Source organism: Microsporum canis, genomic scaffold (assembly GCF_000151145.1).
Source record: "Microsporum canis CBS 113480 supercont1.3 genomic scaffold, whole genome shotgun sequence".
NCBI lineage: Eukaryota > Fungi > Ascomycota > Eurotiomycetes > Onygenales > Arthrodermataceae > Microsporum > Microsporum canis.
In genome coordinates, this window is record NW_003299167.1 from 1,703,849 (window position 1) to 1,718,943 (window position 15,095).

General features: G+C 47.5%; 3 protein-coding genes across 3 annotated transcripts; 2 read left to right on the top strand and 1 right to left on the bottom strand.

Moving 5' to 3' along the window:
- Positions 1-585: 585 nt before the first annotated feature.
- On the bottom strand, positions 586-6,121 carry MCYG_03489 (chitin synthase; the record flags this gene model as incomplete). Its single annotated transcript, XM_002847937.1, has 4 exons — positions 586-683; positions 752-2,031; positions 2,089-5,745; positions 5,823-6,121. The coding sequence occupies 4 exons, from the start codon at positions 6,119-6,121 to the stop codon at positions 586-588; spliced, it is 5,334 nt and encodes a 1,777-aa protein (XP_002847983.1).
- Positions 6,122-7,037: 916 nt separating this feature from the next.
- MCYG_03490 (uncharacterized protein) lies at positions 7,038-7,397 on the top strand (the record flags this gene model as incomplete). The annotated part of the gene is made up of 1 exon (XM_002847938.1): positions 7,038-7,397. One exon carries the CDS (start codon positions 7,038-7,040, stop codon positions 7,395-7,397), a length of 360 nt encoding a protein of 119 aa, XP_002847984.1.
- Positions 7,398-8,286: 889 nt separating this feature from the next.
- MCYG_03491 (chitin synthase 8) lies at positions 8,287-14,019 on the top strand (the record flags this gene model as incomplete). Its single annotated transcript, XM_002847939.1, has 4 exons — positions 8,287-8,378; positions 8,436-8,624; positions 8,687-13,920; positions 13,988-14,019. 4 exons carry the CDS (start codon positions 8,287-8,289, stop codon positions 14,017-14,019), a joined length of 5,547 nt encoding a protein of 1,848 aa, XP_002847985.1.
- Between the last annotated feature and the right edge of the window lie 1,076 nt (positions 14,020-15,095).

Sequence of the window (15,095 nt, forward strand, 5' to 3'; positions counted from 1 at the left end):
AGAAATGTCGAAGAGAGGCAGATGACTACATATCATAGCTGAATATGATATATATGATATATAGACGAGGCTTTCGATATTTGATACGCCTACAAGAGGCATCGGTTGCCTCTCACTAAATGCTGTGAAACCAACCAAAGAAGCAAAGAAGCACGCATTTAAAACTAGATATCGATACCTGCGCCCTTTTTTGTACGCTCAATAAAGAAATATCGCTTCGCTTAGTCGGTAGGATATTATGGGAAGGAGATTAGAGTGAATATACCCATGTTACATGATTGAAAATAAACCGTCACCCAAAACAAAAACAAGACAAGACAGCGAATATACATCAAGAAGAGAGGTAGAAAAAAAAGAGATTGTTCAACAGTGATCGAGGTAAAGACACATCTGAGATGGACATCCGGCTTCGTAAACACTAAGGACCGCGTATCAAGACTATTAGGCCAAAAATGTGATGCGAGTGGAATGGTGTATCGTCGTATTAAAGTGGTAAAAAAAAATATTTGCAGCTACTCCCAGCCAGCAAGGATTAAAAAAAGATGGAAAAGAAATGTATGTGAAAGGGAGGAAAGTTCGAGACAATCACATATTGGCGAGTTCATTATCAATCTGGCGGTCGAGGAAAGCCTTCTTTTCCCCAGTCAAAGTCGTTTGTAGTCGTTGTTCAACAAGAGCACGGACTAGGCAGGTGTGTTAGTAAACGTTCATGTCTAAATCTAGGACTCCCAGGTGGCTATGGTTTACATACCTTGTTTCTTGGTGACAGTGTCAAGGTCTACTTCTCCCAGGCACCCTTGGATGGCAGCAGTGATAGTGGCCTCGTCAGGACCATGTCCAGGAGGATTCCTGAAGTCTACCAGGGTGCTAGCTGGGCGTGGCATGGGGCTCCGCATGCTCTGGCGTTGGGATGCGGCGAAGTTGTGGTCAGAACCAGGTACACCAAAGCCGCTCAAACGGCTGCCATTGGCTGGGTTATCTCGGTAATGGCTCAAATTACTGACAGACAGGTGAGATGCCCGGTTACCTAATTGAGGCTGATCGGTGTAATGGGTAAGGTGAGACATATGTGAGCTCCTGTTTCCAGGTAGGTTGCTGTATGGGTTTGGAGAGTGAGGAAGGACGTAGGGTGTTTGTTGAGCACCTTGGGTTGGGAAACCAGTTAGAATAGTCGATGCTGGCTTCACGGATGAGTACATTGATTGCATGTCGTCCATCTCGACTGCGGCTTCGTCATTGTATCCCGGGAAGCCAGTCTTCTCCGGTGCGTTTGGATTACCTCGGCGGCCGGGGAGATTGTGGATAAGCGCATAAGTGTCCCATCTTTGGAGAGGAATGCTCTTAGGGTCAAATGGTTCGTCTTCGATGGCAATGACCTTTCGGTCTCCCTTCTCCCCAATAACTATACGAGTGTTACCCCATGTGAAGTTGTCCTGGTTCCAGAAAGAGTATAAAGGCAGGATGAAACTGTAGAAGGGGAATGCCATCAAATAGATAATCATCCACCCAATGTGCTGCCATTGGCGTTTGATAATGAAGATGATGGCCTGTAAACCATATACAGCAGCAATCAAAATAATGGAAATCAGCGGGAACTGTCCTTTATGGGCGGCAACGAGATAGATGAGGTATCCAAGGTAAACCGTTGTCGCTGGTAGAATGAGAGTTCCGAACAAGTCAATGAATACAACGAATCTCATACTGAAGCAGCAGAAGCCGCACAGATCTTTGAGAAGCATAAGTTCAGCCAGATTGTGGATAGTAGAGTTGATCCAACGACGTCTTTGGGACATAAGAACCTGCCACGTTTCCGGGGCTGCTGTGCTGGCATATGCATCTGGAACGAATTTATAGGACATGTGAGGGAAATGTTTCGTCATAAGGGTCGTAAGGAATCGATCTTCTCCTAGAGATAACAGATTCTTCTGATGCAGGGTATCAACGCGTACATCGGCGTACTCGCTAATGACCTTTTCAGAAATAATCAATGGACGGCCTTTATCTTGAGTGCGAAGTCGATACATAGAGAAACTGTTATGAAGGTTAGAATATTTATGTAATGGATTGGCGGGGGAGGAGGAGCCTTACCATCCAGGAAGACAAGTAACGCTGCCAAAGAGAGACTCGAAGGATTTGGCCAAATGATGAGAAATATAGTACTCGTAGACTTGAATCATAGTCCACCAACTCCGCTCTTCGTTCTGCAAACTGGTTTCACCACAGATACCCGCAATCTTCGCATCGTTCGCACAACTTGCAACCAACCGGTTGAGAGAATCTTCCCTGACACTCGTGTCAGCATCTACCATGAGAAGATACTCATAGAGCTCGGGATCCACGCCAATAACGTTGTTAATTTGATGGAACATCTCCAACTCGAGCGGTGACATATGCGCACGGTGATGGACTCGGTTAAGGAATCGTAGTAGGAGGACCTGGGAATCACGCTTTCCACGATTTCCAGGTTTGGTCTTAGACTGTTCCGATTCCTTACCCACCTTTACAACAACAATATAGGGAACAACGTTGCCTTCATACTCATATAAACCTGAGTATACCTTTCCGTAATTAAGCTGGTCACTTCCTTCACCAACGGATTTGAATGGGAGAGCTGGGGGGTCAATTTTGGGATCGACACCAAGGATATCTAGGACAATCTTGGGAGTAGGTCTATCGTTACCACCACCAACGATCATACCGTCACAAACAACGAAAATAAGTTTCCGCTTGTTGTCATATTGAAGGGCCGTGAGTGAATCAATGGCTTTGCGGAGTTGGTCCTCTCCCTCGGTATAGGCTGGTACCTGGCAGATAACAAATTTATCTTGCATGGCAGGTCGTCGTTTGGTACCAAGTTGTAGTGCTGCCAGGAACTTTATAAGAATAACGGCACAAAGGATGATAGTAAAAGCCAAAAGGATGTACTTGTTCGCCTGGCATCGTGGAGTATCACGGAAATCAGTCGTTCCGACGTAGAACTGGTTGTTCAAACAGTTCAAGCTGTTCTTGAACTCGGTAGTATCACCCCAAAGGCTCGTAATATCAGTTCCAGCTTCCTTCTTGAAGAGATCTGTGACAGCAGGTGGTAAAAAGTCATAACCTGCGTAACCGTCCATCTTGTCGATGCTATTGAAGTAATCAGTCAAGTCGTATACTTTCTCATTAATGATAACCCATTTCCTGTCAAGTTCATTTGCTTGCACTGTGACATTCTTTCTCGACCAAACCAAATCACCCTTGTAATATTCTTTAATAGTAGGCTGGAAGACGGCCGGGTACCAATTAGCATTGTGAGTTTTTAGTGTTGGATCGCCATTTAAAGGACCGGATTTATGGACAGCAACGCTATTTTGTACGGCGTCTGTATTGTTAGGTATGAGTTGAATTTCATCCTTAATATTGAAACCGGGGCAGGCCAGCGGCAGTGGAACGGGGAAGTAGGCATCGAGATTCTGGCCAGCGAATGGTTGCATAGCTTCCCGATCGGTTGGGTATCTCCGACCAGATGTATGTGGAGTTTTGGCGAACTTGCTAATGTCATAAACGCGGCCTCGGATACTGACGAAGAAATCATTTTCACCCTGATGGAAGGAGACTTCCTGGCTGTTCCATACTTTGTCCTTGCCCGGACAGATCAAATTGCCAAACTCGACGATATAGAAGACAATGATACAGTTCAAGAGGACAATCAAAGCGACGAGAACAACTTTTTCTCTCCATGCCATGCGGACGTCTGGTCTCTTCATCCGCCCGACGTAACGGAGAACAGGGGATGGGATCCAGAAAGTAACGGCCCAAACAAATGCGATCCACAGCCGACGAGTGAAAGTAATCCTTTCGTGTTCAATGTTTTTCGGTTCAGCAAATTCGGGGTCAACTTGGCCGACATAACGGCCGAGATTCTCGTCATAGTAAGTGTCATCATACTTGATATCGTCTCCTTTAGATCCAAGGCCATAATCTCCAATATTTCTGGAGACTCTGTTCATGGTAGGCGCTACTGATTGAGCGACACCGGGGCCTGTAGCTACCGTCCCAGCTATTGTTCCAGGTCCTTGTCTATTGACGAGATGTTCATGGCTGCCTTGGACACTCATTCCATCGGCGGTGAAGAAGCCACTCTGGTTTAAAGCTGGGTTCAGAGCCTGTGGGCTAGGAGTGTAGCTGGGGTCGAAATTGCTGGCCATCCCTGGGTTGAATGGATTGGATGCTGCTTGCTGTTGAGGAATGAGGTCAAGCATAGATTCGGCTTCCCACCAGGCACTTTCTCTCATCCAGATGCGCTCCTTTCCAACTACCACATCACCGTTGCTCCAACCTCGCTCCAGGATCCAATTCTCAACACCATCTTTTCCTTCCTGGCAGCCGAGCGGAGCATATCTGATGACAAACTCTTCCACATCGAAGTCTGCAGTGAAATCCAAGCGCTTGTTTCGGCGATTTGCAAGTTCCGGGAGCCTCCAGGCACGAAGTTGACGGGAGACGGTTCCAGCAGACCAGGCAGAGGTAGCAGATGGAAGAGAAGCAAGGGCGGCTGGCTGATCATCTGTGGGGTGGATGGAAAGATGGCACCAAACCCTACTGCTTCCAAGAGTGGTGGCCAGATCGAAGCGCTTCGTCTGACCAAATCTAACGCCTTGTCCTGGAACAGGGTACAAGAGTTGACGGAAGAAACAGCCAGGCTCGACTTCGACTCCTATTTTTTCCAAGACCCCCTCGACTTTGTCATTAAAGTAGTCTCTCTCACGAGCAGTTGGTGTGTCGGTCATTCCCAGATGCACACCAACCTCTGCTTTGGCAGCGTTCATTTCACTAAGGATGGAATGGCCTGGGCCAATAACTTCGACGCCATCCTCCTTGATTTCGGCGTTGATACCTACAGTGTCATCGAATGCACCTCTGAGGACGATTGCCTTTCCTAGCGCAGGGTCTGGAATTTCAACCACGGTGAGGCCAACTGTATCAGCACTCTCTTCCTGGCGGCCACCGTCACTGGATCCATTTTCATGGAGAGAGACGATCTCGTTATGGATCGCCTCATTTGCCTTGGCGATAATCCAGTCGAGCAATGCATCGTAAATACCAGCCATCAAGGCCTCCCGCTCATTTGTGTTAAAATTTTTGAGTAGAATGAGGGGGTCAATGTTCAAGAGGCCTCCAACATCTTCACAGACCTCCTCGATCTCCTCTTGGTCGACCAAGAGGCCCATAGCATTTCCTAGTTTAAGCAGGGCAGCCAAGACGGAGAGGAGGTTCCTCTGAGCGGCACCCTTGATACCGATGGCTTTCAAACAGTTTCGGAAGTCCTCTGCGGCAGCCGCATCGTCAGCTGTAGGAAGGTAGGATGGGGGGTCGAATGTGCCGGATTTATTAAGCAAGGCACACGACGAAGGGTCAGATATTCCGAGGAACTCCCTCTCCGCCGGGGTGGAAGACGAGGTAATGAGGTAGTAAAAGACATCAAAGGCCCGGTAGCCGGCCTCGGCAGGGACATTGAACAGGCCATGAGAGGTATTGATGCCAGAGTTTGACACCGCCAGTTGAACTTCGGTGACACGACCGGTCAAGGTAAAGGTGTAGGACACTGCAAAGGCAGAGTACTGGAAGGCAGTGGGGTTGTATGGCGTGACCTGAGAGACAAACGGCCGAATGGCAGAGATAGCGGTATAAGCAATATCAGGTGTGGACAGTGGTAGAGATCCTAACATGGGGAAGAGGAGAGAGGGAGAAGACTGATGTGAAGTGCTATCAAAAACAATGTTAGTAATAAGGCTTTGATATAAAGCTCCGGATGTGAGTAAGAAAAGAAAAGAAAAAGTTACCATAAAACGATGCAGCCGTCTTCTGCTCTTCGTCGAGCGTGTTCCCAAGCTCTTCTCGCCAGACTGGGGTCCAGCGTGCCGCCGACCTCCCCATTAGGGCCTGGAGTGGTGGTGGTGAGCCATGTGTTGACGACCAAGCTGGTCCCGGCCTCGAGCTGGTACCCCTGTGCCGAGGCGTAGGAGGTGTGAAGGGCGTTCAACAACGTCGTCGTGGAAACCTGAGCGGCCTGCTGGGCAGCTGCTCGAGGGTCCTGGGAGACGGACGAGAGGGCCGAATATATGGACATACGGTTCGCCATGGCTGCTCTGTGGTTGCCAATGGCCTGATATTGTCCCTGTTTTCAATGAGACAGCAACGCCGGCCTCTTAAAAGTCCTAGATCTGTGACATCCAAACGAGCGATGGGAGTAGACTCTGGCCGTTTCCTCTATCTGTCCAGTATAATAAACGTGTCTATATGTCGAAGATGTTCGCTGAAGGGTGCGTTCGCCTGTTGGGAGTCTCTTCCTTGCTGGCAAGCGATGGCTGTCGACTCTTTATCACCGAGCCGCCTCTTCACCGCGAAGTACAGCAGAGAACAAGAAAAAACGAACAAGACGGCTTAACGAGCGAACGACGAAGAAAACGATAGAGATTAGAGGACGAGAGAGAGCGAAGGAAAAAAGAACCTGAAGTTCAGGGAAGAAGAAGAATTGAAAGCTCACAAGAAGTTGTTTCACCTTTTTTTTTTTCTTCTTCTTCTTGTCTTGGACATCAACAGTGGTATGTGTACGGTATGTAATATAACCTGACCATACGCTTTTGATTACATCTACATACGCTGCTCATGATGTGGCAAGGAGTTTATGGTGGTTAAGCGACGGGCTGAGGTAAGACTGGACAGCCAGAGGATCGTAGTATGGAGGCACTGCCACGCGAGTTGAGGTCTCTTACGGCGTATCCGCAACAGTCTGTGATATGTTGAAGCGGTGATGGCAGAGACCTCCTGCAGCCACGACGGTTATCGTACTGTGTGTATGGAGTGCTATGACCATATCGATCGGTTGCATGCTCAAAGCAGGATGTGGGAGTTATGCATGTATCTGTCATGGAACTATATATGATGCTCTGAGATCAGCATACAAAATAATAATAGTTCGCGTAGTGGTGCAATGCCGGCGGTGGCGATTGGCGCCGTGTCATGGACCGGGGAAAGGGAGAAGTTTAGCGGTTGTGATGTCTCAAATAGACAACCCAAACAGTGTCTCATCGCCGGTCCCTCGTCCTCCTCTCCTCGCTGGCCGGGTGAGAAGGATGGCCTTGTCAATCGTCCTTCGCTCGTTGTCTCAAGCCAGGGAAACAGCCCTCGCGACCCATTCCCATGTTATCCATCGGCCTCCCCCTTTCATCAAAAAAGAAATAGCCCTCCCATGGCGTCTGGCGGAAGAACGTAAGCCCGTCGAGGATCGTGCCGCTATTTCTCGATCCACGAATCGACATCGAGGGATGTACGAGCCTAATTGGCTACTTTGTGGAGTTGAGCCGGGACGTGGGGAGGGGGGATTTGAACTTCAGAGCTGGTTAGTTAGAGGCTGATGACATATACTGGAGGAGGAAACTCTTGATATCAAGCCAGGGTTAGCCTTCTGTCAACTCTGCCACGCGAGATCCATTTACCTTCGCCATCCTTCCTCAGTCATCTCTTCTTGTTTCCCTCTCCTGCATGACAAAAACATCGACAGGGGACAAACTGAAGAAAAGAAGCAAAAAAGAAAAAAAAGCTGGCTCGGGCCAGAAGGTTGTTCGTAACTTATTTTTAGTCTTTCGAAGGCGATGCTAGTTTGTATTTTCTCCTTTTTTGCTCTTTATATGCGTGTATTGTCGTATTGTAATTACGTGTATGTCTGATGTTTCACTTCCTACTTTACATCTTTTCCCTTTTCAGGCTTTGCAAGGAAAGGGAAAAAAAAAAAAGAACGTCGACTTTTTTTCTTCTTGTCAACGGATTTTCTTCTCTTCTTCTCTTCTCTCTCTTTTCTGTCTCGATAGAAGAACACACTCGCTTTGCTCTCGAGAGATAAGGCGTCGTGTTGTGTCTTTTAGTTGTTTTTTTTCTTCATCACTCGTTTTGACTGTGCTGCGTTGTTGCTTTGCTTGTTTCCTACGTCGGTCCGCCGCCTGCTGTAACACCACCTATATTTTTGGGTAGAACTTCAAGAGGTGTGGCCCATCCTTCGTTCAGCCTGTTCTGCATTGATCTTTCACGCAGAGAGAGTGAGAGAGTGGAATACCTTCGCTATATATCCAGCGTGGTGATAGGACACAGGGGTTATATGTCGACCGGACAACTACCGCTATCCTACGACTGACGGCAGCAACAACAACAACATCAATCGCTTCGTTAACCGTGAACAAGAAGAGACACTCGCTATTCCAGGCCACTGAGCCCGTTGCCCTCGAGAGGGGAGGCTAGATAGAACTAGCCATGGCGACACCAACTCATGCTCAGTCCTCCCTTCCCGCCCTGCCGGCACATCTTCAGAACGACACACACCTTGCTGCCCATCTTGCTAGCAGGTAAGAGACGCCTCGTCAGAACATAGTGGAGAGTCATTTAACCGGTGGTGACGATAGGTTCCATGTATCCCTGCCGACTGCACGTCTCTCCTCCCAGGCATTGATATGTCTCAACACATACACCTCGTCCACCAAGGGACCAGATGGCGGAAAGGAAGGCAGTGCGATGGGAGAGGCCGAGGACCTCGCAAGACGAGCCTGGACCAGACTGGGCTCCCGAGGTGAAAACCAAGCCATCGTTTTCTTGTGAGTTTACCCGTGTTTCTACTACTTTGAAGACGTATAGCTAATTCATAACGAAAAAAAAGGGGTGAATCTGGATCTGGTAAAACCACAATCCGTTCACATCTCCTCTCTTCCATCCTTTCCTTTTCGTCGACTCCTCTGTCGACTAAACTCTCTCTTGCCGCATTTGTCTTTGACACCCTAACTACCACCAAATCGGTCACCACGCCCACTGCCTCCAAGGCCGGTCTCTATTTCGAATTACAGTACGATGGATCGTCTACCATCAACCCCACCCTTATCGGTGGAAAGGTGCTCGACCATCGTTTGGAGAGGAGCCGTATTGCATCCGTTCCAACGGGAGAACGTTCGTTCCATGTTTTGTACTACCTTTTGGCTGGTACCAGTGCTGCCGAACGATCGCATCTGGGACTGGACAGCCCTACAGCCACAAGAGGTGGTGCCGGCAATCGCGCTTCTATCGGTGAAATGCACAAGAGATGGCGTTATCTAGGCCACCCAACCCAGATGAAGGTCGGAATTAATGACTCGGAAGGCTTCCAGCATTTCAAGACTGCCCTCCGCAAACTGGAGTTCCCTCGTAGCGATATTGCAGAAATCTGTCAGATCCTGGCCTGTATCCTCCACCTCGGACAGCTAGAATTCGCGACTGGCCAGTCCACCAGAACCGCACCCGAGGAGAGTGGTGGATATTCTCATGAAGGTGGTGAGACCGTCACTATTGTCAAGAATAAGGATACCCTTGCCATTGTAGCTGCCTTCCTTGGACTAAGCATCGGTGACCTGGAAGTGAGTCTTGGAAACAAAACCAAGACTATCCATCGCGAGCGTGTGACCGTCATGCTTGACCCTGCCGGAGCTCGAGCAAATGCTGATGAATTTGCGCGTACCCTCTATGCCCTCCTGGTTGCCTACGTAATTGAAAACATCAACCAGAGGGTCTGTGCTGCAGAATCTGCTGTTGCCAACACCGTTTCAATTGTTGACTTCCCAGGTTTTGCCCAGTCCTCTTCTACTGGTTCGACCCTTGATCAGCTGTTGAACAATGCAGCGACCGAATCTTTGTATCATTACTGCCTGCAGAACTTCTTCGAACGCCAGGCAAACATGCTAGAGACTGAGGAAGTTAGTGTCCCAGCCACCAGCTACTTTGATAACTCTGATGCGGTCAGAGGTCTCCTTAAACATGGAAATGGCCTTTTGTCCATCCTCGACGACCAGACCAAGAGAGGAAGAACGGACATGCAAATGTTGGAAAGCATGAGAAAGAGGTTCGACAATAAGAATCCTGCAATCGTTGTGAGCAGCTCTACTGCTATCTTGCCAGGAAGCAACTTCCCGACTCAGAACACTGCTGCATCTTTCACCGTCAAGCACTTCGCCGGAGAGGTTGAATATCCCGTCAAGGGTCTCATCGAAGAAAATGGAGATCTAGTTTCTGGAGACCTGCTCAACCTTATCAATAACACCAGAAGTGGATTTGTGCGTGACCTCTTTGGACAAGAGGCCCTCCAGACCATCCATCATCCAAAGGAAAAATCAGCCATCATGCAAGCCCAAGTCAGCTCTAAGCCTCTACGAATGCCCAGTATGGCTCGCCGTAAGATGAGCAGAGTGTCCAGATTTGCACCAAACGCTCCAACTTCGGAGAATGACGATACGGACGATACCAGCAGTGGCAGGAGGGGTGTACACAGTAACAAGAAGGGAGATATCGGTGGCCTGAAACAGGGAGCTGCAGCTCAGTTCCTTGCTTCCCTTGATAATATCACGAAGTCCCTCTCTGCTACAAATGTCAACCCATACATAGTCTTCTGTCTCAAGCCAAATGATCGCCGAATTGCCAACCAATTCGATAGCAAGTGTGTTCGCACGCAAGTGCAGATGTTTGGCATTGCAGAGATCAGTCAACGCCTGCGAAATGCTGACTTCTCTGTATTTTTACCCTTTGCCGAATTTTTGGGCCTGGCTGAAGAGGAGTCTGTTATTGTTGGAAGTGACAAGGAGAAATCCCAACTGGTCATTGATGAGAAGCGCTGGCCTAATAATGAAGCCCGCGTCGGCAGTACCGGTGTGTTCTTAAGTGAGAGATGCTGGGCAGATGTTGCTAAGGTCGGAGAGAGAGTGCTCCCCGCGTTCAACGGAAACGGCACAGACGATGGCAGTGGTCTAGGGAATAATGGATATAGTGATTCCAAGGTCCGACTGCTCACTCCAGCAGACAGTACCCCTGGCGCCTATATATATGGCGATGAGACGAAGGGAGGATATTTCACTAGCCGAGATGTTGATGCCCGTTCTGAAGCCGGTGCCTCCGCATTCCATTCAGGGGACATGTTTAAGAACTTGGAAACCCGTGAGCAGATGGCCGAAAAAGGAAACGAGAAAGAGATGGTTGAGGTAGAAGATGTCATAGTTTCGGGTAGCCGTAAACGGTGGTTGTTCCTCGTCTACCTTCTCACTTGGTTTATACCTGATATCCTCATCAGGTTCGTCGGCCGGATGAAACGAAAAGATATACGGGTTGCTTGGCGAGAAAAGGTTGCAATCAATATGCTCATCTGGTTCACCTGTGGCTTTGCTATCTTCTTCGTCATTTTCTTCCCTGGCCTCATCTGCCCACCACAACACGTATTTTCTGCCGCGGAGCTAACCACTCACAATGGCGATCCTGGCAAAGATGCATTCATTGCCATCCGCGGTGAAGTGTTTGACCTTGGAGAATATGCAAAATCTCATTATCCCAGCATCGTTCCCCGAAAGGATCTGCTGAAATATGCCGGTACTGATGCTAGTGATCTGTTCCCGGTCCAAGTTTCCGCTCTTTGTGATGGTGTGGATGGAAAGATCGACGATGCTGTTCAACTTGATTATACTCCAACAAACCGTACCGGCTCAGCCTCTGTTATCAGCAAGACGGACACTAATGCACAATATCATGACTTCCGAGCTTTCCTTAAAGACTCAAGGCCGTGGTGGTATTTCAAGCAGATGAAGATGCTGCGCCAGAACTATGCAAAGGGCCGTATTGGCTTTACGCCGAAACAGTTGGCAGATATGGCTAATAAATCGCAGTACGTTGCGTTTATTCATAACAGAGTATACGATGTGACTACCTACATCACTGGTGGTCGGGTAGTCAAAGCCAAAGATGGACAGCCTCTTCCAACGAACGTCAATGTTGACTTTATGCACCCAGATGTCATTAGCCTCTTCCAACGGTATTCTGGACAAGATATTACGAAACGCTTCGAAGAGCTGAATATTGGCAATCCCATGCGTAAGAGCATGCAAATCTGTCTTGATAACTTGTATCTTGCTGGTGAACTCGATATCCGAACTTCGCCTCGATGCTTGTTTTCCCAGTATTTCATTCTCGCTATTTCAGTTCTGCTAGCCACTATCATTGGATTCAAGTTCTTGGCTGCTCTGCAATTCGGAAAGAAGAATATCCCGGAGAATATCGACAAATTCATCATCTGTCAAGTTCCCGCATATACTGAAGATGAAGAGTCTTTACGCCGTGCCATCGATTCCATGGCTCGCATGAAGTATGACGACAAACGCAAGCTTCTCCTTGTCGTTTGTGACGGTATGATTATTGGACAAGGAAATGACCGCCCAACTCCCCGAATTGTTCTCGATATCTTCGGCGTTCCAGAAAACGTCGATCCAGAACCATTGAGCTTTGAGAGTTTGGGAGAGGGAATGCGTCAGCACAATATGGGCAAGGTTTACTCTGGTTTATACGAAGTGCAAGGCCACATTGTTCCATTCTTGGTTGTTGTCAAGGTTGGCAAGCCATCTGAGGTATCGAAGCCTGGTAACCGTGGTAAGCGAGATTCACAGATGGTTGTTATGCGTTTCTTGAACCGTGTTCATTACAATGCGCCATTGAGTCCCCTTGAGCTCGAGATGCATCATCAAATCCGAAACATCATTGGAGTCAACCCAACGTTCTACGAGTTTATCCTACAGGTCGATGCCGATACAACAGTGGCTCCAGACTCAGCCACTCGAATGGTAGCAGCGTTCCTTCATGATACACGTGTCATTGCTCTCTGCGGAGAGACTGGTCTAAACAACGCCAAAGCCTCGATGATTACCATGATTCAGGTTTATGAATACTATATCTCTCACAATCTCACAAAAGCCTTCGAGAGTTTGTTCGGTTCCGTTACTTGTTTACCCGGTTGTTTCACCATGTACCGAATCAGAGCTGCTGATACTGGCAAGCCTCTCTTCGTTAGCAAGGAAGTGGTTGATGCCTACGGTGAAATTCGTGTTGACACTCTCCATATGAAGAACTTGCTTCATCTCGGTGAGGATCGTTACTTGACAACATTGCTCCTTAAACATCACTCGAAGTATAAGACCAAGTTCACATTCAATGCCCACGCCTGGACCATCGCACCCGATACCTGGGCTGTCTTCATGTCTCAACGTCGTCGATGGATTAACTCCACTGTGCACAACCTGATCGAACTGATTCCTCTTCAACAGCTCTGTGGTTTCTGCTGCTTCAGTATGCGATTCATCGTCTTTATTGATCTTCTCAGTACTATCATCCAGCCGGTTGCCGTTGCATATATCGTGTATCTTATTGTTCTCGTTGCGTTGGGCAGTGGAACTGTTCCCTGGACTGCCCTTGTGCTCCTTGCAGCTATCTACGGTCTTCAGGCTATCATTTTCATTGCCCGAAGGAAATGGGAGATGGTTGGATGGATGATCATTTATGTTCTTGCCATGCCAGTATTCTCCATGGGTCTCCCCCTCTACGCCTTCTGGCATATGGACGACTTCAGTTGGGGTAACACCCGTATCGTCACTGGTGAGAAGGGTCGCAAGGTCGTTATCTCTGACGAGGGCAAATTTGACCCAGCATCTATTCCCAAGAAGAAATGGGAAGAGTACCAATCCGAGCTATGGGAAGCCCAGACCCATGGAGGCGGTGATGACCGATCTGAAGTTTCCGGCTATACATATGCCACCAAGACTCATTACGCACCTCCTACTGAGTATGGATACTCTGCCTCACGGCCAGTGTCTCAGATCGATCTCAACAATCGTTACAGTTCTCGACTCTCCATGTCTGCCACAGAGCTACTTGGCCGGGGCTCAGACGTCGAGATGGCGGATCTCTCTGCCTTACCAAATGATGACTCCCTCCTTGCTGAGATCAGAGATATCCTCCGTACCGCAGATTTAATGACCGTGACGAAAAAGAGTGTGAAACTTGAGTTAGAGCGTAGGTTCAACGTCAACCTAGATGCAAAACGAGCGTACATTAATTCTGGTATGTTATCCATATTATTAACCTTCAATGCTTAATTTAGTTCAATAGCTAACGTTGATCCGTGCAGCTACCGAAGCAGTTCTCTCAGGCCAACTCTAAAAAAAAAAACATTAAATAATTAACTGAAAAGTGACTCGGAGCGGGCGATCATTGTCTCCATTTCCATCATCTTTACGATCACAATGTTGGCTTCATTTTCGAATTTACAGAGTTCTACACCTTTTTATTTTCTCTTATATCACATCTCCGCCTTTACTCGATATCTAACTCCTAATAAGCCTTTGAACCGTATACTATTCACTTCTTGTTGTTTCCTATTTACTCATTGGTTCTGCTTTGTGTCTTGGTTTATGACAATTTTCAGCTGGCCTAGGTCTTATATCGTGTGTCTAATTATGTATTTCCCCTTGTTACTTTTACCTAGCTATCAATTGTTGTGTGCCTTTTATATTTATTCCTGGGAAAGAACGGAGTGTGAAGTAATCTAGATAATGTTTAACACGGTATGTATATATATGCTTCTTATCTTTTTACCTTGATTGTGCCATGTGGTATTTACAGACATGCTTTGGCCGTTATCATCTTCTTGTCGATGCTAGCCACGGTGGCGTTGAAATATCAGATTTGTCACATCGACCCTTGGATACTGTTGGGGCGACGGGAGGCAATAATAAACTGGCTTCGCTAAGTGATGCAGAGTATTGTCAAACTGGAATATCAAGCCGAGAGAACTTCCACAGCAAAGCAACTCTCGACTAATTAAATCTACCATGCAATAATTCAACCAAGAGAGCAGAAAATAGGCGAAAGACTGAGAAAACCTTATTATCTTTTCCTCTATGCTAAGCAGGTTGTTACATAGGTAAAATGGCAACGTAGCTAACCGTGTGTCGAGTACGTATGTATATATACCCTTGGACTTTTTAAAACAGAAGCATAGCATAAAAACAATACATGTGAATGATGATAATAATTCAGTCCGTTTTTTCTTTTCTTTAATTCGTTAGACTTGTATAGGGGGTTTCTTGTTTATACTTCATTGTGTAAAGCAGACAGCAATGGTTGTGGTATCATGTCATATAGATGATTGCAGAAGGCAAATGAAGAGAGAGGAAAACACATGAGGTATAGGAAAAGGAAAGGATGTATAGAAGGAAACCCTTTGGAACGTGAAA